This window comes from Pogona vitticeps, chromosome 2 (assembly GCF_051106095.1).
Source record: "Pogona vitticeps strain Pit_001003342236 chromosome 2, PviZW2.1, whole genome shotgun sequence".
In the NCBI taxonomy this organism is placed as follows: Eukaryota; Metazoa; Chordata; class Lepidosauria; order Squamata; family Agamidae; genus Pogona; species Pogona vitticeps.
In genome coordinates, this window is record NC_135784.1 from 136,482,961 (window position 1) to 136,504,057 (window position 21,097).

Sequence of the window (21,097 nt, forward strand, 5' to 3'; positions counted from 1 at the left end):
ATCAAACTACATACAAGACTGTGAGAGACGATTGTCCAGCACTAAAATTTACCAGCTCCTAACCACACAACTAACCACCAAATATTGAAAGGAATTACAAAAGCTGATGAAAAACATCCCGGGAAATATAGATACATGAACGAATGTAGCAGTTTTTGTTTCAAGGGGTGAATTTTAGCATTATGATGCTTTGTGTGAAGAGTTCATTTCCACATTGGACGTTCCCAGTCACAAGCCTTTAATTAGGTCTCAGAATTAGATTTAAAAACAGGGTTACCTAACTTACAGCGTTACTGACCTGCCTTACAGGATTGCTTAAAGAATTGCAGCAATATACGCGAAATGCTTTGGATGCTTAAAAAGAAATATTGAACATTGGTTAATGTAATTATTACTTACATTCTGGACTGTTTTAAACTGCTCAAGGTCCTGTATGCGCATGCCATAACCACATGTAGCAGTTTCATGGGAACTGCATAGTGAAACCTTTGTACCATTCAGTGATTGGGTATGCACAGGGTGGTGGTGGAAGAGAAGTTTGCAGCCTGGATAGGATGGCACCAAATACAGCGTCAGGTCCACTCATTCTACATGTGTGACACAGCATCACCCTGCTGATGCCTGTCCTGTCTAATGCATGTGTAGGTAGGCTTTGGTGCCATTATGAACAGGGTGATGCAGGCCATCATGGCACAATGGGTACAGATTTTGGGATGAGGCTGAAACACTAGAACATTTTGATTTTCGACCTAACTGATCTCCATTATCACACTCCTCGTGTTTCATTGTCCCCTTAGCTGTAATCTTCACTGTAGCTGGTGTGGGGTATGGGTCTTCCCAGCAATAAAATGCACCATTGTGAACTCTCCATGTTGCACACTTCAAAGTATGTTGCACTTTTTTGGTCCTGGGGGAGCAATGGAGAACTTTGGACCGAAGTGTAAGTTTGCTAGAACTGGTCTGACTTGTGACAAGTACCTGCACTTCAGAACTTGGCCAGTGCTGCTGGCCACTTTTCAGGGCATGAGGACCTGGGGCTCTGCTTGGTAGCGCTCTCACCCCACTGAGCCTGGTCAGCAGGGGTGGCCCATGGCCAACAGTAGTCGGAATAGGTCTTACAAAGGCTCTGGCATGACAGTTGACTTCTTTCCCTTACAAATGGGATCAAAATACTTTGAAATGACACTTTTGTTAAAACGCAGCCCAGCTACCAGACCGTGAGTAAAGTTATGTGGAGAAGTCTCTCCATAGACAGCAGTAGAATACAAGGAAAAAGACACCAGAGTCTGACACATCTCTGGAAAACTGTCGTAACAAAACATCTTGTACCATCTGGGAGTACAACATGCACATCCTGACACGATGGATATTTCTTCCCACTCCTGCCCTCTGCTTCCACAAACAGTTTTCATGGTTTCAATATGTACCCATCCTACGCACACACTGTGTTCTACTTTTCTACTGAAACAATATCTGTCAGCCTAAACATTCAGCTTATGTTGCTTCACCTTCTGTTTCTGTTTCTGCTGCTTGCATGGGCTCTTTTCTTACTCTGGTGCGTTTGCTCTCCCACACCCATCTCCTTTCCTCTTCTATTTTTTTTTCTTTTTTCCTCTCTTACCCAATATAAATAAACAATCAGGATTCTCAGCTCTTAAACTGGCTCTACTGCTCTGCCTTTAACAGCAATCTGACTGGCAACTATTTAGTAGATGAAACTCTCCCTGTCTTAGCTTACGCTGCTAAGATTTTGTATCCCGGGTTGCCATTAAAAAGTACTGGAACATATATATATTTTAAGATGAGATCCTGCATCTGTTCTTTCAAATCTCATGTGTTCTCTCTCTCTCCTTACCCCCAGTCTCTCTCTCTCTCTTTAAAAAGAAGTTTAGGGCTTGGGATTTATTAATACAGTAGTCAACTCATCTGTTGAGTGTATTTTCTTTTTAAAATAAATTGATATAATGGCTTTGTATAGAAAACTACAAAAATATGACAAAAATATGAATCAATCTTCCCACAAAAATCAGGAGACCACTGCTAAAATTTTAAATGCACCTTCCATTACTCTCCTTTCTGCCTCTATTAGATTGTATTTTTAATGACTTTTTAAAACCCATCACGTGGCCTGTAGTTCTGGGAGATCAGACAAAGCAAAAAGAGAGAGCTAAAAATGTGACACTCTAAAGACTAACTGCTATATTTTAATGTGAGTTTTTGTGGACAAGTCCATTTCCTCAGACGCAAGAGTGAGACTATATGACTGTCATATTTACACAGGACCCCATGACTAGGTGGGAGATACAGATAATGGACACAGTGACAATAATGCTGGTCTTATCCCTAAAACAGCCGTAATATCAAAGAATGTTTCAAGATTCCTTAGAGGCATTTTGAATGTCTCGCAAATTGCCAGGACTTGGGAATTTCAGTTCTATAGAGGAACCAGCAGCTCTTTAAATAAAACCTCAGCTATTGTGGCAAAGGCTTATGTTAAGAAGATAAATAGGAAAAGCTGTTTATGCGGACACAGGTTCCTATTAAGAAGACACAAGTCAGGTAGGGAGTCACGAGGACTCTGCTATGTAGTCAAACGACTAGATAATAAATAAATATGTGCAGAAAAACAATACAGGTGTAATCCCAAACCAGAATAGCCTCTTCTACCCTGCCCTAAATTGGTCCCTTACCTTGCATTCGCAGGTTTGATTTGTTATTTGTTCTACTTAGCAAAAGCCATGCACAGATGTTACAAATGTTGTTTAAAGTTAAGGGGCTAGATTGCTTATAGAGAGGATGTATTAAGATAAGTCATATCCTTGTGCTTTAATATCTGGATTGTCCTCTAAAACATGGGGTGCTGTAGACCTGGGTCTCTGTGAAGCCTCCAGCGCAAATTCTCCAGTCTTGCTTTTCCTCTCTCGTCTCTGGGCTCCTTCCTTCATCGCTGCCGCCCTTTGCCTGTCCTTTGCCTGTGGTGAGAAGAGCAGCAGCACAGTTCCTGCTGAAAGAAGCCGTTCTTCTTGTCAGGAAAGGGTCATAGGCAAGAGGCACACGGCTGGCAGCAGCAGGTGCTCTGCAGCAGCACAAGGATGGAGTGGGACGCAGCAGGAAAGGAACAGAGAAGCCGGCAGAACCGACCGATGCTGCTGAAAGGGGCAGGGCCTAGCCATGGGACCTGAGCCAGCATCCCTGAGCTATAGCTCAGCAAGATGAGCTTACAGCGTGGGGAGTATTTCTGACTCTGTGCACTGTGGCGGTGTGCTTGTGCCAAAAAGCCACCTACATTTTGCTGTTGTTGTTGTTGTTGTTGCCCTTCCTGGGACAGCCTCGCTTGTTATTTGATCCTGCAGAAGCTCAAGGACCTTGGCTTACTCTGCCAGGGTCTAGGCTCGACTGGGGGATGGAGCCACAACAGCAGGAAGAGGAAGAGGTGCCGAGGAAGAGCAACACTCAGCCGTGGTGCCCGGAAAGAAGAAAAGGGGAGCATCTCCAAGAGGAGGCATCTCCTTTCAGCCAGGAAATGCTGGCATCCGGGGGACAGAGATGCCAGAAAGAAGGTGAGAAGCAAGATCGATGGAGCGCAGAGGCCAAGCTTCAGCTGCCAAAGGGTTGTAGAAGAGAAAGCTCATCCTCTGAGGAAGGGCGTTCCAAAGAAGAAGAAAGCCAGAGGCCCACCGAAAATGGCTCTGGCCGAGGCAAAGAGGCAGGCATTGCTTCCCCAGGGGAAGAGGTGTCCAGGCCGAAAAGATCAGTGAAAGAGGACCGGCAGTCTGATGGAGAGAGGAGGAATTATGAGGAATCCCTGATGAGGGAGCTCTCTGAGAAGGTGCAGAAGGTGGTGAAGAACAGTAGCTGGTGGGAGAGGCATGGCATTGATGACACCATTCTTGCGCTGAACTTTCTCATCCTACCAGTAGGTAAGGAGACTCCTGAGGATGCTTGTTAAACTTCTGGGGTGGAAACAGAACCTCTCTGAGTCGTCCTGACTAGTTTCTAAGTTATTAATCTGCATTATCAGCTTTTGCTCTTAAGTACTGTGCTGTGGTCTGAGAGGGTGGTACTGGATAACTGTGCCTTAGTGGCCCATCAGTATCTGACAACTTGTCCTACATGGGAACATCTTTGGGACACTTGCCTGCCCACTGAAAAAGGAGCTACAGTAGGATCTGGCCCTTTCCCCCCCCCTAACTCCAGACTGACAACCCTTAACATTCTTGTGTTGCTACATTAAGCTGCAGTGGGAAATGTTTTGTTTTGATCACCCAGGACCAAGTATACCCAGAGCAAAAGTCTGTATGGGGTCAGGCTCCGAATGTTGGAAAACCCATGTTCAAGACCTTTATGTGTCAGAATTTACTCCCCAGATGACCTGAGGCCTTCCTCTCTCTCAGGCTGCCCTTCTATGTAAAGGTGTTGTGGGGATATGGTGGGGAGGAGGAGACTCATGTACACTGCCTTGAACGCACTGGAGAAAGGGCGGAATTGCAAATGCAACTAACAAACAAATAAATGGCCCTATGTACAAAAGAAAAGGGCTGGCACCTTCCCAGTATGGACCAATAATACAGGCTTTTGAAAGTGATGCTGCATCTAGGATTGGGACATCTAGCAGCCCAGGTGTGGATAAAAGACGTCTCCATGGGAAATCCGTTGCAGCTATAATGGGCCTGTGCCAAATGGCAGAGGAAGGATAACCGTTATGGGTAGATCAAGCATGCAGATCCCCTGAATTTTCTTTAAAGGGTCTGTGTGGCCTACAGAATACTTGTATAATAGATCATTTCAGTTAAGAGGGAGTGGCAACTCCTAACTTCTTCAAGGTTATCTTTTTTCCCCCTCTGCAACTTGACCCTTTTTTTGGTCACAAGGCATTGTCATAAAGTCAGTGCTATCTGGCATCAAGGTCAGCAGTGGAAGAGTATGTGCCAAAGAAGGGCAAGCACAGTCAAGGGGAAGGACGCTGCAGCAGAAGAGCACTTCCCCCAAAAACTCCACCAGAGACCGGATTTTCAGCTCCTTTCCTTTCTAGACGGCTCCTGAAATAGCAATGCAATGAACCATACATGTTAGAATATGCTACCTTATTACATTGCTAAGCAGGTTATTACATGCCACAGCCTTCCTTAATTTGGTATCTCTCCCCCCCCCCCCACATGCATGCACAAACAAGTTTTTGGGAAAATTGACTTTTTCTTATGAACCAAACTGTGCAGTAGAATTCTGCCATGCTTTTTATTAAAATTTAATAGAAAATAATCAGAAGAGTCCATAATTTAAATGGCCATTAGGTTATACAGCTTGTTGGATGACTTGATCTATATTATCCCTCTGGCTTAGCTGCATCTCAAGGTTGTTGTGAAGATAAAATGCAACACTACACAGAACTCTTTCAAGGTAGGATAGGATATTTATCTGTTTATTTAGAGAAAGAAAATAAAAATAAAAGGAATTGGACGGACAGACGTTCTTGTGGTGTGTTGTGTGTGTGTGTGTGTGTGTGTGTGTGTGTGTGTGTGTGTGTGTGTGTGTGTCTAAGACTTTAGCAAAGGATGTTGCCTTGTCCTTGCATCTTATGAATATTATTTAATCTTTTCAGGTGTGGACAAGCTAGTCAGTTCTCCATGTGCTGACTCAAGAGGGTCACAATTTTGCAGGAACATTGCTGTTTAATAAACATGTTCTTCTTACAAATATTACCATAGAACCATGCTGTGCCATAACCAGAGTGTTGCTCATTTTTAGTTATTTTCAGGTTGTACACTCGGTCTTATTTATACATTTCTGTTCATTGCCCTATAGGTATGTGTCCATGGATTATTCTAGCCATGCTGGGCTGGTTCTGTTCTGTACTGTATAAGCAGGGCTGCATGTCTACAATGGACTCTTTTCTCTCTAACACCCCCCCCTTTTTTAATATGGAGTTGTGAATGGATATTGCTTTGTAATATTGCATCAGAATAAAATCCAATGAATAAGCAATTGCCAGCTAGAATGCAAGCTTACGTGACAACTATTTGCCTCCTAGACTATGGCTGAACTGGTTTGTCTCAAGAGCTGATCTTGCAAAGGCGGAGGTGGCCAAGGGCGTGAACATAACCCTTATCTAAAATCTTCTGGGTTGATAGTTCAGATATTCCATACGCCCTACATGTTCTTTTTGGTATGTTTCCCTGGTTGTGTGAAACACATAGGATTTAGCAGAAGGTTTTTGAGCAGGAATTAGGAACCTCTTGTCCCTTCAGATGTTTTGAATTCACAGAGTTCACAGAAGTCTCAGTTAGCATAATTGATTGTAAAGGACTGGTTGGCTTTTTAGTCTAAAACATCTGGAGAGTCAAAGGTTCTCTACCTGTTGAGTGTCCCTGTAAATGTTATGAGACACGTGGGGCCATTGATTTCCTCATGCCCTCCCTTATAATGTCTACTCAAATGGAATAGCCGGCGTGGCAGCCTCTTGGTGAGAACTGTCCTTCCCTTCCCAAGGATGGATGGTAGGCAGAGGAAGAGACAGCACTGTCTCCTAGGCTGAGGCGTGTGTCCCACTGGATGCCATAAACAAGAGAAGGGCAGTAGTTTGCCCCTCTTCTCACACCAAATCAAGAAGTTGGGCACTTCTTGTTTGTTTCTTGTTTTGTTTGTTTCAAAAGCAAAAAATAAAAAATAAAATAAAATTTCCAGGCACAGATTTGGTCCCCAAGTTCCCTGACCAGAAGAGATTTATCTGTGTCGAAAATGCATTTGAGTAGTCATTAATTCAGTGTTCAAGCTTTTTAACATCTCAAAGAGCAGATGGCTCTTATCTCCAGACTTTGTCCACCGGAGGGGAAAGTTCAGCCTGCATTCTTGCTGTGAATGGGACCCAAATATTTCAAAAGGCCTCACAATCATGCCACAGAACAGGGTTAAGTCAGCAGAGCCCTGCCTGCTTGCTACATTATTTGACTGTATCTATTCTTTGACTAAATGCTTTCTCTAAATTTCTAGGGTTCCTGCTTCTACATTCTGATAACCTTTCTGCTTTCGTGTTGGGCATCGCTATCCTAGGGGTGGCACATCACACATTCTCAGTGAAAGGGAGCCATCTGGCCAGTCACAATGCTCTCGTGGAGTCGAAGTCATGGGGGAAACTGTGGGCCATATTCTTCATTGAGGTGGGCTTTCATCTGCTTCCATTTCATAGAAGTAACCTAAGGGTCCTTTCTCTGATTCATTTAAGTTATTTATAATCTTGTAGAAAATCATGGACGACTTGAGACACATCTGCACTGGCCCTTTTCATGTGGGCAGGAGTGGTCTAAATAAGATCACTCGAGGTCCTCACATCCAAGTGGCATATTGACCTCAAGTGACCCTCTGGCTCCTTTTGCTGTCAATTCAACACTTCCACTGCTCCTCTGCAGAGGGGCAGAAGAAGTGAAATTATTATTCTTTACCATGTGCGAGATCTTTGCTGATGCTATGAATCACAAATTAGATTAAATTTAATTTTTTTCCTTTGTGCTCATCAAGAAACTACTCATAGGCAGATAATTTTTTAAAAAATCTAAGTGATTCAGCACATCAGTGTTGACCTAGCAGATGCAAAAAATAATTTAATTTCTCGTACCCTCTGCAGAGAAGCAGGGGAAGTGTTCAATTGACAGCTGAAGGAGCTGGAGAGTTACAGTACTTGCAGTCAATACGCCCCTTGGATATGAAGACTTCAAGATACCCTATTTAGAGAACTCCAGCCCACACCTCAGGAGAGGGGCAAGGAAAGTGTTCAAATTGCTGATATCCTGAAGTGGTTCATTTATTAGGCAACTTCATAATATCATACATTCAAACTGGAAAGAACCTTGGCAGCTTTGATGGCTACAAGGCTTGATTTTAGCCCATTTCCAGCAATCAATAGGCACTGGGAACAAACTAAATTTAAAAGTGGTTTTTATTGCCATCAGGTTACATACGTAGAGACCCACAGTGGATCTGAGGGAACAGGAAGGGGGGAGAGCGTTGGAGGGGGCAGCCATTGAGGTGGTTCTGGATAGCGGAAGGAATGGTGGTGGGGTAGAACATGCCCACCTAGGAGAAGAGAGGTTAGATAGCTTACATCTGTCCCCTCTTCTAGTCCTACCCCCAACCAGATGGCATCAGGTGACCATATCAGCAAACCCTCAAGCCACATGTTGCTACTGATGAATGCCAGGTCAGTACAAAATAAGACTGCCCTCATCCATGATGTAATTCTGGATAAGGGTGCTGACCTGGCGTGCATTACTGAGACCTGGGTGGGAGAGGAGGGTGGTTTTTCCCTCTCCCAGTTGTGTCCGCCTGGGTACTCAGTCCCACACCAATGTCGCTCAGAGGGTCGTGGAGGGGGAGTTACTATAGTCTATACTGTACAAGTTCTATCTCTTTGACCAGGCTTCCTATCCTTTTGAGAGGAGATCTTGAGGGCCTGCATTGTGTGTTGGGCTTACGAGACAGATTGGTGTACAGCCCACCCTGCTGTGTACCAACAGTCTCCCTGCCTGAGCTGATGGAGGCAGTCTCGGACCTGGTGTTGAGGACTCCCAGGCTGTTGGTGCTGGGGGACCTCAACATCCATGCCGAGGCTGCCTTAACTGGGGCGGCTTAGGACTTCATGGCTGCCATGACAACCATGGGGCTGTCTCAATGTGTCATTGGCCCGACACATGAGAAGGGCCATACCTTGGACCTAGTTTTCTCAATGGGACTAGAAGATGGTGGTTTGGATGTGGAGGGGCTGGTTGTGACCCCATTGTCATGGTCAGACCACTTCCTGATCATGTTTAGTCTATTTATTTATTTATTTATTTGATTTATATCCTGCCCATCTGGTATATTTATACCACTCTGAGCGGCTAACAACAGCATATATACTATTATGGTAATATAAATCCAAAGCATCAGTTATTAACAAAACATACCAAAGATCATAAATGATAGATAGATAAGAAAGAGAAAAATAAATTAAATTAGATTAAATGCTGGCAGGAGGGAAGGCCTGGACATAAAGCCATGTTTTTAGTTGAGTTTTAAATGTACCCAGTGTAGGGGCCGCGCGAATCTCGGGAGGGAGATTATTCCAAAGGCTATTAGCTTCTTCTCCCCTCTGCAAAGGTGGGGGATCTATTCAGATGATCTGCCCTCGGATACTAATGGGTCTGGATGGTTTCCTGAATGCTCTGGGGGATTATCCATCTGATATGGTCGGTGCTCCTGTCAAAGCTCAGGTCACCCTACGGAACAGGGAGATGACCCAGACGGTTGACATAATTGAGCCTAAGCACCCTCTCCCTGCACACAGAGCCCAGACAGCCCCTTGGTATACTTCTGAACTGTGGGCGATGAAGCGAGAGGAGAGACGGCTGGAGTGCAGGTGGAGGAAAACCCACTGGGAGTCCGATCGAACATGACTTAGAGCCCATTATTGGGCCTATTTCGTGGCAATACTGCTGGCGAAATGGCAATATTTCTCCAGCCTTATTGCTTCCTCAGAATGTCGCCCAGCAGAGCTGTTTCAGGTAGTCCAGGATCTTCTTCAACCAGGAAATCTGATGGAGGTCCTGGACTGCTCATCAGCTTGCTGTGATGAATTTGCCATTCATTTTGAGGGGGAAATCGCTCAAATTCACAGTGGGTTGGACTCCACCATTACTGCAGAATCAGAGGATGTGTCCAGTGTGCCATGCTTAGGTCAAGTATTAATGGATGAGTTTCAATTGTTGAGACCTGAGGATGTGGACAGGGTGCTTGGATCTGTCCATTCTACCACCACTCCACTCGACCCTTACCCATCTTGGCTAATTGGAAGATCTGCTGGTGGGGTTTTCACACCTGGGTCCAGGAGGCCGCGAATGCCTCTTTGAGAGAGGGAGTGGTCCCTACCGCCTTGAAAGAGGCGGTAATTCAGCCACTCCTAAAAAAGCCTAACCTGGACCCAGGGTTGCGGTTAACTACCGACCAATGGCAAACTTCCCTTATTTGAGCAAAGTGTTGGAGTGGGTTGTGGCTGGGCAACTCCAGGCGCTGCTGGATGAAACGGATTTTCTGGATCCATTTCAATCAGGTTTCAGGCTGGGTTTTGGTACGGAGACTGCCTTGGTTGCCCTGTACGATGACCTTTGTTAGGAGAGAGACAGGGGGAGTGTGACCCTGTTGATACTCCTGGACCTCTCAGCGGGTTTTGACACCATCGACCATGGTGTCCTTCTGGATAGAATGGCTGGGTTGGGAGTTGGGGGCACCGCTTTACGGTGGTTCCACTCCTTCCTGGCTGACCATGTCCAGAGGGTAGTGCTGGGGGACAGTTGCTCTGCCCCATGGCGGTTATGTCATGGGGTTCCTCAGGGCTCAATACTGTCCCCCATGCTGTTCAACATCTACATGAAACCGCTGGGAGAGGTCATTAGGAGGTTTGGGCTGAGGAGTCAGCAATATGCTGATGATACTCAGCTCTACCTCTCATTTTCCACCAATCCAGGTGAGGCGGTTTCTGTGCTGAGTTCGTGTCTGGACCTGATAATGGACTGGATGAGAGTTAATAAATTGAAACTCAGTCCAGACAAGACGGAAGTGCTGTTAGTGGGTGCTTCGCCGGACAGGCTGGAGGGCCATTTCCCTGCCGGGAATGGGGTTACACTCCCCCTAAGGGACAGGGTCCACAGCCTGGGGGTGTTTCTGGACCCCAGTCTAACTTTGGAAGCCCAGGTGGACTCAGTGGCCAAGGGCGCTTTCCTTCAGCTGTGGAAATTATACAAGCTACGGCGCTATCTGGACGAGCAGAGTCTCATGACAGTTACACACACACTGGTAACATCTTGTATAGATTACTGCAATGCGCTCTATGTGGGACTGCCATTGAAGACGGTCCGACAACTGCAACTGGTCCAGAATCAAGCTGCGTGGCTTGGGCCCTGGATACCTGAAGGACCACCTCCTTCCGTATGAACATACCTGGCAGTAAAGATCTAGCCAGAGGGCCCTTTTGAAAGAGCCATCCTTCAAGGAGATAAGAGGGATGGCTTGTAGACAAAGGGCCTTTTCGGCAGCTGCCCCCAGACTATGGAATGCCCTCCCAACTGAGATTCCTCTGGCGCCAACGCTGATGACATTTCAGGGCCAGATCAAAACCTTCCTATTCCAGAAGGCTTTTAATTGAAATAATATCAACTGTGGGTCCTGATGGCAATTTTTAGAGTATCTATTTTAATTGTATTTTAATTGTTTTATCTTTTTAATTGTATTTTGATTGTTGTAAGCCTCCCAGAGACCTTTGGGTAGAGTGGGCGGCATATAAGTTAAATAAATAAATTATTTGAAGACCTACCTGCACCAAAAATGCAGAAGCCCCTAAGGAAGTTTCCAAAAGGTGTATGTAGGGGCGCTGTGGAGGCAAATTGGTCCACTCTAGTGATTATGTTGTGTGGTTGTTGGGGAAGGAGGGGATGTGAACCAGTCTGTTCCTACAATACAGTATACCAAACAGCAGGACAAATGCCCTTCTGAACGAGTCCTTGGTGAGCTTTCATGGACTTGTGTAACTTTCTTGATGTGATGGCTGAATGTGGGGGAAATGATGGACTAAGAACATTACTAATCAGTTTATGCAAACTAGAAAAATACTGTATATGTGATTTCCTTCTGCAAATAGACATGGGCTGGAATCCTATTGGTGTTTATATATGGTTTGTATAACTTGCTGCAGCTAATTCTGGCTAATTGATGAGTCTCTGTGCACATTACGTGATCCAGCATGTGATCAGGTGTGCCCAAGTGGTGCCTTTGTATTTGTTGCTTAGCCAGAGCAAATTATGTGATCTTTACTCAAACACTAATATGATTCTGATCTTTAATTTAAAATAGAGATGAAAATTTAATCCAATGGCTTTAATCAACAACCAGTAAGCTGTAATGTATTTTCCCTCCTTCTGGAGCCTTTCAAAGTCTTAGGAAACAGGTCCTGCATTTGACTATGTTAAATAAGACACGGAATTATTATTGTTTTTCTTTGATCCTGATAAGGAAGGATCAATAACAAGACCTGACTACCGATTCCAATGAAATGTGCTTCTTGGAAAGAAAGTTGAGAGCCAAAGCGTTGAAAGTGTGATGCTTGGACAGTTGTAACAGGTAGACAGAAAGCTGACAACAGGTATATTGAGAGAAGGGTCTGATCCTCTGGATCTTTGGGGAGAACTCAAAAGTTGATCAAACTGGAGCAATCTTGCTTCTGCATTTTGAAGCACCAGAGAACATTCTCAATTAAAACTATTACAATCACATGCATCTCAGAGGCCAGAAACTATTTACCAGGCAATTTATTTTTGGTTTCCAAACCTGTTTGGTTACATGTTGTAGCATAGCAGGGATTTGAGCCAGGATAAATCAGAAAGTTGATTTTTGTCCTCTGGTGGTTTTTAAAAAAAGGTATTTGCACAAATGCACACAGAACTCTGCAAGAGGGGCTGTGAGAGAAGCCACTTAGAGAGCAGTGGGGAAGACAGAAACAGGAGTCGCCACTCTTCTGTGCCTGCCTTTTCTGCACCTCTGACTGGCCCTCCCTTCCCTCCGACCCTGGCTGCTTTTTTCCATTTTTTAAAAAATGCAGCAAGCTGTGGTTACATGTCTTTGTGTACAATATGTTGTGAGAAACTGACAAATGCTTCTCCGCTGGTGTGCTGTGGCCTCTTTTAGGTGACTTTTATAAAATGACCAAACCCAGTAAGTTGTTATGTGCCATGAAGTTGGAACCAACTTCTAGTACCCCTAATAGGCGTTTCAAAGTTAAGTGAGATATTTAAGGAGTGGTTTTACCAATTCCTCTCCCTCAGTGAGCTTCCATGGCTGAATGGGGATTTGAACCCTGTTCTCCAGAGTCCATCACTCTATCCACTGTACCACACTGGATATCAAACCCAGTACAGTCCCATTAAAATCAGAGTGACCACTCTGAATTGAAGTGTCTGAGGATTTCCACTCTAATGGCAGCTCTAAAACCCACCTCAGTTTTCACCAATTACAGGCAAATGTAAGAAGGCAGGCTTGATAGAGGGTCATATTTTCACTTCTGTGACTCCCGGCTAAATGCATACTCTACTACATGAGTTGGCATTGTGTTCCTTTATTTTCCATTTCTTTATGTCCCAGGTTTGCTCCGCTTTCACAGCAGAACAAGGAATCTACAATCATGTGAAAATCCACCACGGTTACACGAATGTCATTGGCCTGGGAGACTCCAGTACATGGAAGCTTCCTTTCCTGAACCGCTATGTTTACATGTTCCTTGCGCCTCTTGCTGTACCCATTATCACCCCTTTAGTGGCAATTGGTAGGTTGCTCTCCTTTCCATCTTATTGCTTAACTTACTGCTGAACCCTCGACCTAGTGATACTGGAGCAGAATCAAACTAGATTTTAGTATAACCCTTAGCAGAGAAAACGCAGGCCTCAGAGAAATCCCCTCTCTATGAGCCCTATGTTTTCTCTGCTAAGGGTTATACTAAAATCTAGTTTGATTCTGCTCCGGTATCACTAGACCATTTTAAGGTGCTAAATGCAGAATGCCATTACATTTCTTTATGCATTAAGATCCAGCGTGCCTCTTCCACCTCTCTCTGTGCAGACTTTATTCTTTGACTGGAAAAGGATAATTTATTTATTTATCTATTTATTTACTTCGTACATTTATATACTGCCCCATATAGTGTAAAAGCACTATTCTGGGTGGTTAACAGTAAGTTAAAACCAATACCAAAACAAACAAAGACTTGAAAATTCGCCATATAAAACCCAGACGGCACCCAAACAGTTTAATCCAACTTTATTTCCCAAAGCATGACAGTGTACCAACGAGACCTTTCCAGCTCCCCAACTCAATTTGGGTCACGAGGTGCCATAGGCAGATAGACATCCCTATAGGGCAGGAGTGATGGGGCTAGGATGGGCCAAGCACTGCACTCAGCCTCCATCAGTCCCAGCTAACACTGCCCATGGTCAGAAAGGGAGGTGTCATCTAACTTTTGGAGGGCTATACATTTTCTGCCACTTTTTGATGTCAGAGTTCCAGGTTTTTGATGCAAGCAAGACAATCACCTAGGTTTGCTGGCCCATTCTCCCTGTGGGGAAATTCCTTCTTGACCTTAAGACAAAACCTGTTCATTTCATCTCACCAAAGCTAGTGTTACTGGGAAGTTACTGTATGCTATCTGACAACCATATATGCTCGTAATTTCCAGTCAAATAACTAATGAGCATTTTAACAGGGTTCTTTTTTTTTAACCCAAGACTGTTTTAACCTTCCCATCTGTCAGACACAGAACACAAATTAGAGTTGATTACATTTTGAGGCAAAATCCTGCCAGTTCCAGAACTGCAACAGGATTAAGATCTATGATTAGGATAGAATAAACACACAAGCAGGGTACGCTGACATCATTTAAAAATGACATCCTTTTAGGCTTTTCAATTAGGAAGATGCTGCTCAGAAAGGTGTGGACAGTGTCATCTTAGGGGCCTGAATGACTGTACTGACCAGGACAGAGACAGGATCTCTAGAAAACACCCTCCCCCAACTGCATGATTTTTGTCCATCTCCGTAGGCTTTCTTTGGTCTTCTAACATCACATCTATACATTGCTCTCCTCCTCTTTTCTCCTTTACTGAAGACCCTGCTAAAAAGCTCCCCAGATCTTGCAAGCCCTGATTTTATTGCCGTTCAGTATACTGAAATCCTCACCCAGCACTGTAACCAGAAAACGAGACCCTTGTGATTGAAAGGTCTTGTCTTTTGGTTGCAACGTTTGATGGGAATTTCAGGAGAAAATTTTAGATCCAGGACACTCAGGTTCAGTTTCTTTCTGATTCCATTTCTTTCTTCCCCCCTTCTGCACTTGTCTTATTAACAGACAGTTGCAGAAGGGGGAAAAGAGGAACTGAATTAGTGAGTTTCCTCTAAGTGAGTTTCATCTAAGTCATGTGTGATGTGAGGATAGTGGCCAAAATCCCATTGCTTAGCACAGTAAATGGCGCTGGAGTAGGCCCATTGAATCAAGGGGGATTTAACAAGTCACCTGCTCCGTAACTTCCTTTGATTCAAATGGGATAATTCTAACTGCAAGTTGCTTTAGGATACTAAGTCACAGCTAAAGTGGGCCTGTTTGAATCAATGGGTCTTACACAGGAGTTGATTCGCAATTTACTAAACTAAGCAACAGGATTGTGGCCAATGATTTCCTTCAATAGTAATTTAGAAATTGTTTGAAAGAACAAGTGCAGTGCACTCCAAATTCGATCAGAGCAGTAGCTCTAGGGGAAAAGTGATCCAAACAAGGAAAAATTGTCTGCTGATATTTCCAAACACTGAGAAATATGATCACCCACCTTCTAAACCATGTTTGGTTTGCCCCATACAGAAATGTTAACAAAAGCCATACAACAGACATAACATGCTTCAAGTCCTAAAGGTTTTTGAGGTGATTGGCTGTCAAAAGGGCTAAATAATCAAATCCTGCAGCTATCAGCTGCATCAATGGCAGACGTCATGGGGTCCCATGGAAATTTGATTCCCAAAATTGGCGCCTTATTTTCTGTTTTATGGCGCATCAACTAGATGACAGGCTTGAGAGCTGCGCCTCATTCATGGATTGCTTTTTCCATAGGCTTGCTCAAAGAAGTTCAGTTGAAAACAGCCATCCGAACCGTGTGTTGTATATTTATTGGCCTGTACTCCCATTACTGGCTGCTGCTTAATATCTCAGGGTTCCAGTCTGTGTGGTCTGCTCTCAGTTGTATGCTGGTCACACGGTCTCTCCTTGCCCATCCTTACATCCATGTTAATATCTTCCAGGTAAGAGCTACCTCCTCTAGAATACATTAAGAAGTGTAACAAATCTATGGCTTCTTAGGACATTATACGGTGTTTAGGGCTTAGAGATAATAATTGTTATGTGCTCTCAAATTAATTTGGATTTATGGTGATCCATTTCAGAGTTTTCTAGGTAGAGAGTACTCAGAATTGGTTTACCAGCCCCTTCTTCCGAGGGTGTCCTGGGGCTGTGCAGCTTACCCATGGCTGCACAGGCTGGCTCTACTCACAGGAGGCACAGTGAGGGGAATCGAACTCCCAACATTTAGCTCTGCAGCCAATATACCTAACTCACTGAGCTATCCAGTTAGAGATAACTGCCTAGAAATAATGAGTTATAACTAGTTATTTCCCTCCAGTGATGAAGGTACAATGAATTTACATTGCAAGTGTAATTCGATGACAGATAATATCATCATTTTATGGTATGAATTAAATTTCTTAGTTAATTCTAACAGAGGGCTCTTCCAGATGGAGCATCTATTTCATCCCTTTTCTGTCACTTAGTGTCCAACCAAGATGGGTTTACCAGGATTTGTGTCCAAACCTCTCTTAAAAAATCAGTTTCCTTTATTTTGACTTTGTAAGAGAGCAGCTTTTCTTTAAGAATTCTGTAAGAATTTTAAAAGAAGTCTTTGAGAGGTACTCTTCTGTGCTGGAATATTGTGGGGTAGGTTCTAACCGGAAGCTTCCAACCAAAAAGACTCTCATCATGGAAGTCAGCTTCAAAGAGGAAGTGCTGTGGTACTAAACCCAAGCCTGGTATGAACCCGAAAAGGAATAGAAAGTCATGGGGGAAAAACACTATACTGTACTGATACAGACTAAGGAACATTGTATAGATGGCATTGTATACTCATTGCTTTTTAGCTTTATTTTTTTTTTAAATTAAAAGTGCATTTTAATGATGTAAGCGAACCTATGGTCCTTTTAAAGGAAAACGTGAGAGTAAAAATATTTTAAATAAAATAAATAATAAAGAAAATGGCTAGGAAAAATACTGATAACATTAGAACATAAATTGGTTCTTTAGGGATAACAAATGATCCGTCTGGAAGAAGCCCAAATGTCCTTTTCAATGTAAGAGTTGGATTCAACGATGGAGAGGAGCAGTGCATGGTCGTGTGCTGGCTTGTGGAGCTCCCTCAAGCTCCTTTGTGTGTAGCTTGATGCAAGGATGAAGCCGACAGGAGAAGAGCTTGCTGCTTATCAGAGTAGCCTTGTTGCATTCAGATTTTAAAAAGTGATGAAAAGAAACTATTCTAGTTTACTTCAGAGGATCAGAAAAATATAAAGTTTTATTTTTAAATGAGTTGTAACTGCATACAGGAGCAAGGTTTGGGGCTTGGGCTGTTGCTGTAACAAAGTATGCTCTTAAGGTTTCCACTTTTTAAGATATCCTGTTTTCCTCCAGTTGAGAGATGAAAGTTTACAGAATCTGCAAGGGAGGTGGGGAAAGAACTAGATTTTTTTTTTAAAAAATGATATTTTAAAACAAGAGCAGAAAAAATACATTGCAGAAAAATCCGTGGAATTCGCAGTGACTCCTTTTTGCTGCTCATGACATAAGCCCTACTATTCTGGTTTAAAACAATGGTACCAATCTTCATTTTTAAAAGTGCACAAGGGCTTCTGTTCCAGCTGTTGTCACCAGCTGGCTGGTGCTAGGATGATTTCCTAGTTATTAACATTGCTGGGGTTGGGATAGCAGAGTCCTCACCCGCTTGGCATGGTGCAAAAATGGAGCCCCTGCAGCTGCCTCTCCGGCCAGTATTGGGAGGCAACACCCAGTACTGGGAGGCTTCCTGGCTACCTCAGTACTGGCTAGCCACTGAGATTGTTCTTGCCGGGGGGGGGGGGAGGCAGCTCCAGTGGCTCAGTTTCTGCCGCCTGTTGAGTGACTGAGGACGCTTCAGCAGCGGCTCCAACCCCGACACTGGCCAGCTGGAGATACTGGCTGGAACAACACATCCTGTTTCACATTAAAACAGCCCATGTGCTGCAAAGGGGCTCATGCCTGTTTGCAGGTAACCTGCTATAATTCCTTTGCTGTGGGTTATTGCAAATATGTCATTCCAGCTACGAAGAAGTCTTCCCAAAAACAGCATACAGTATGAAGATTACTCTCCCGTGTATAGTTGTTTGGGAATAAAGAAATGTATTTGAATTCCCGCTGAATTAAAGGGAATGCTAAATGGAACAAACTCTGTGAAACTTACTTCCATGATTTTCTTGATAAAATATTGGAGAAAGCTTCTGGACCCGATTATATTCATCACTTTTCTTGCCTTTTAGATGATCCTCAAATAACTGGAATATTTCCCAAAGTCCTGTTCTGTGCCATTTTTCTGTGGGCTGCTGCTTTCTCCTCCAGACCCTACAACCCAGAAACTGCAAAGGCTATGGAAAATATTATTACTGAGTTAGCAGAGGTAGCCATGTTTGTCTGTGCTATCAGGCAAAACCAAAAGAAAAACAAAGACAAAAAAGTATTGTGGCACCTTAAAGACTAATGTGAGCTTTCGTGGACAAGTGTCCAAAGAAGTAGACCTGCTCATAGAAGCTCACATTAAAATATAACAATCTTTGTTCACACCTTGTTTTTGTCTTTTAAATTTTTCTTTTGGTTTTGCCTGATAGAAGCCTCTGTGCTGCAAGGTCAGAAGACCTGCAGTAATAATAAGATCGAATCCACACAATGGAGTGAGCACCCATCGCTTGTCCCAGCTCCCGCCAACCTAGCAGTTCAAAAGCATGCAAAATGCGAGCAGATAAATAGGTACCACCTCAGTGGGAAGATAACGGCGTTCCGTGTCTAGTCGCGCTGGCCACGTGACCACGGAAAATTGTCTTTGGACAAATGCTCACTCTATGGGTTGGAAACGGAGATGAGCACTGCCCCCTAGAGTCGGACACAACTAGACAAATTGCCAAGGGGAACCTTTCCCTTTACCCTATCACAGATATTATTCAGATTTCTGAAAACTAAGCTGTCTCCTTTCCTCTCAGCTTTGCTATTGAAGATCTTTGGCCCTAAGATTTCACAATGAAAAATCAGAAGTTGTTCTTAACTTTGTACGGCTTTTGTTTTTGTAGCATATTGGCCTTCCAATGTTTTCAGCTGAGAGGAAGCCAAAACGGATTCATATGATGTCCTGTGGCGTTCTGAACTTGCCTCGAAATCCTCTGCTGGACTGGTCCTTTGGGCACTCGATCATCAGCTGTCACGTGGAACATCATCTCTTCCCAACACTTTCTGATAACATGTGCCTGAAGGTGCGAGGTTGAGAGTTGCAAGCTATAAGTGTTTTAAAGGGAAAGAGTGGGAGGAATCAGTGCCTGCAAGGATGGTGTCAGGAAGAAAAAGCCAGGGAGTTCATGTCAGCTCACTATCACAATTTCTTGAGATGATGCACATTATAGCTCTGTTCAGCAAATATCTGTTATGCTTTTCTTTCAATGAGAGGCTCCCCTCCTCACATTATATTCATAACTCTACGATGTACGCAGGTCAGACTGAGAGAGAAACAGAGTGATTGATCCGAAGCAATCCAGCAAGCTTCATGCCTCTGTGGAGACAAGAGTGCAGCTCACTCCAGTACCAGCTCAGAATTTTAGCCATTATATCAGACTAGTTCACTATTTTTCTGAAAAACTAGTTTTAATGAATCAGTAGCTGCATGATCATTAAAAATGGGGGAAAGGGATCCAAATCCCAAATAACATTCTGCCAAACATTTGTAGAAATTGGGCTACAAGTCCTTATTTTTATTTTATTTTTGTGCAGTTAGAAAATGGGGTGTAAAGTCTGGATTTGATCCTGTTCTAAAATATAATGAACATTACTGGTGATTCTAATATTAAGTCATTCATCAATGTTGCCTTTTCCTTTTAGATCAAGCCCATTGTTTCCCAGTACTTGACAGAGAAGAAATTGCCATACAATGAGGATTCTTACTGGTCCCGCCTGAAGTTGTTCCTGGACAAGTATGAAGAGCTGATGATCCATGCACCACCTATTTCTGAACTTGTTGGGATTCAATGATGGCACTTTAGGACAAAGCCATTATAGCCATAAGACAAAAGTGTTCCTTTTTTAAGGTTCAAAAAAGTGTAGAACCCAATTTAGGCTCTGATCCAGCCTTTAAGAAGAAAACCAGCATGTGTTTAATGTCTTCCATAAGAATGACTATGGTGAAGAAATGCCAGCTACTTGGTGATGGTTTTAAAGGAAAAAACAGTAGCTCCAATATAAAAGAACCAGAACAGAAAAAGAAATATTGACATTTTGATTCTTATTTCAGTGCTTTCACTTTCGGACAACAGTGTCCTTGATGCATCTATTCTGTTCTCCTGCTTTATAATTCAGGGAGGAAATTGGAAGGGCTCGTTTGTGTGGTATTTCCCCCTGTCTTAAACAAAGGTAATTTCCATGTCAGAAGACACTTCTACACCATAGGATGCTTCCAGATGGTTGTTGGTGCTGCTATGGCTGTTATTATCAAAAGGCACCGTGCGGGTATTAAAGGATTATTTTTGTTTGGTTCTATATAATTTTGCTTTGTTCCATGTAAACTGCCCTGTATGCTAATACACACACTCTAGATATAGTGGGAACATATGGGGAAACAACAAGGCCTGCACCAATTTGTAAATTCCTATGAACAAGACAGGGCAGTTGCATAATAAAAGCCTCATCTAGATGCACATTAAATTATATCAAGAGCTGTGTGCAAAGTTTTCTCATCTTGACTGTGTAGCTGAGATAGCCAACAGCAGGTCAGATCTGTGAATCTACGACCTATCATATGCATAAATTTCATATAGTACACCTGTGCTCCCAATGTAGAGGGAGAGGAAACAATGCATAGTAAAATATATATATATGTTGATAACTTGACAGGAAGCTGGGATATGATGTGTTAGGCATCTGCAGATACAGAGCGTGACCCAACATAGACCAACTCAGTCAAAATGTCTAAAACATAGAAGACACAATCTGATTCAGAATGTGAAATTCACTAAGGTTTCGGATCAAAACTTTGAACCTACAATGTATTTTACGTATTTAAGATCTTTCTATACTGCATCTCAACAAAGTATTTTCAAGGTGGTTTACATCACATGCTTAAAAACAATCAATAACAACTGGCTGGATAGCTCAGTGAGTTAGGTATCCGGCTATGGAGTCAGAGGTTGGGAGTTCAATTCCACCATATATCCT

The 21,097-nt window shown here is 43.3% G+C and overlaps 1 protein-coding gene across 1 annotated transcript; it reads left to right on the top strand.

Annotated features, from left to right (window-relative positions):
- The first annotated feature begins 204 nt into the window (after positions 1 to 204).
- Positions 205 to 20,427, top strand: FADS6 (fatty acid desaturase 6). The gene is made up of 6 exons (XM_020806311.3): positions 205 to 3,920; positions 6,988 to 7,154; positions 13,159 to 13,339; positions 15,668 to 15,855; positions 18,970 to 19,149; positions 19,769 to 20,427. The coding sequence occupies exons 1-6, from the start codon at positions 3,404 to 3,406 to the stop codon at positions 19,916 to 19,918; spliced, it is 1,383 nt and encodes a 460-aa protein (XP_020661970.3). The 5' UTR covers positions 205 to 3,403; the 3' UTR covers positions 19,919 to 20,427.
- Positions 20,428 to 21,097: the final 670 nt, after the last annotated feature.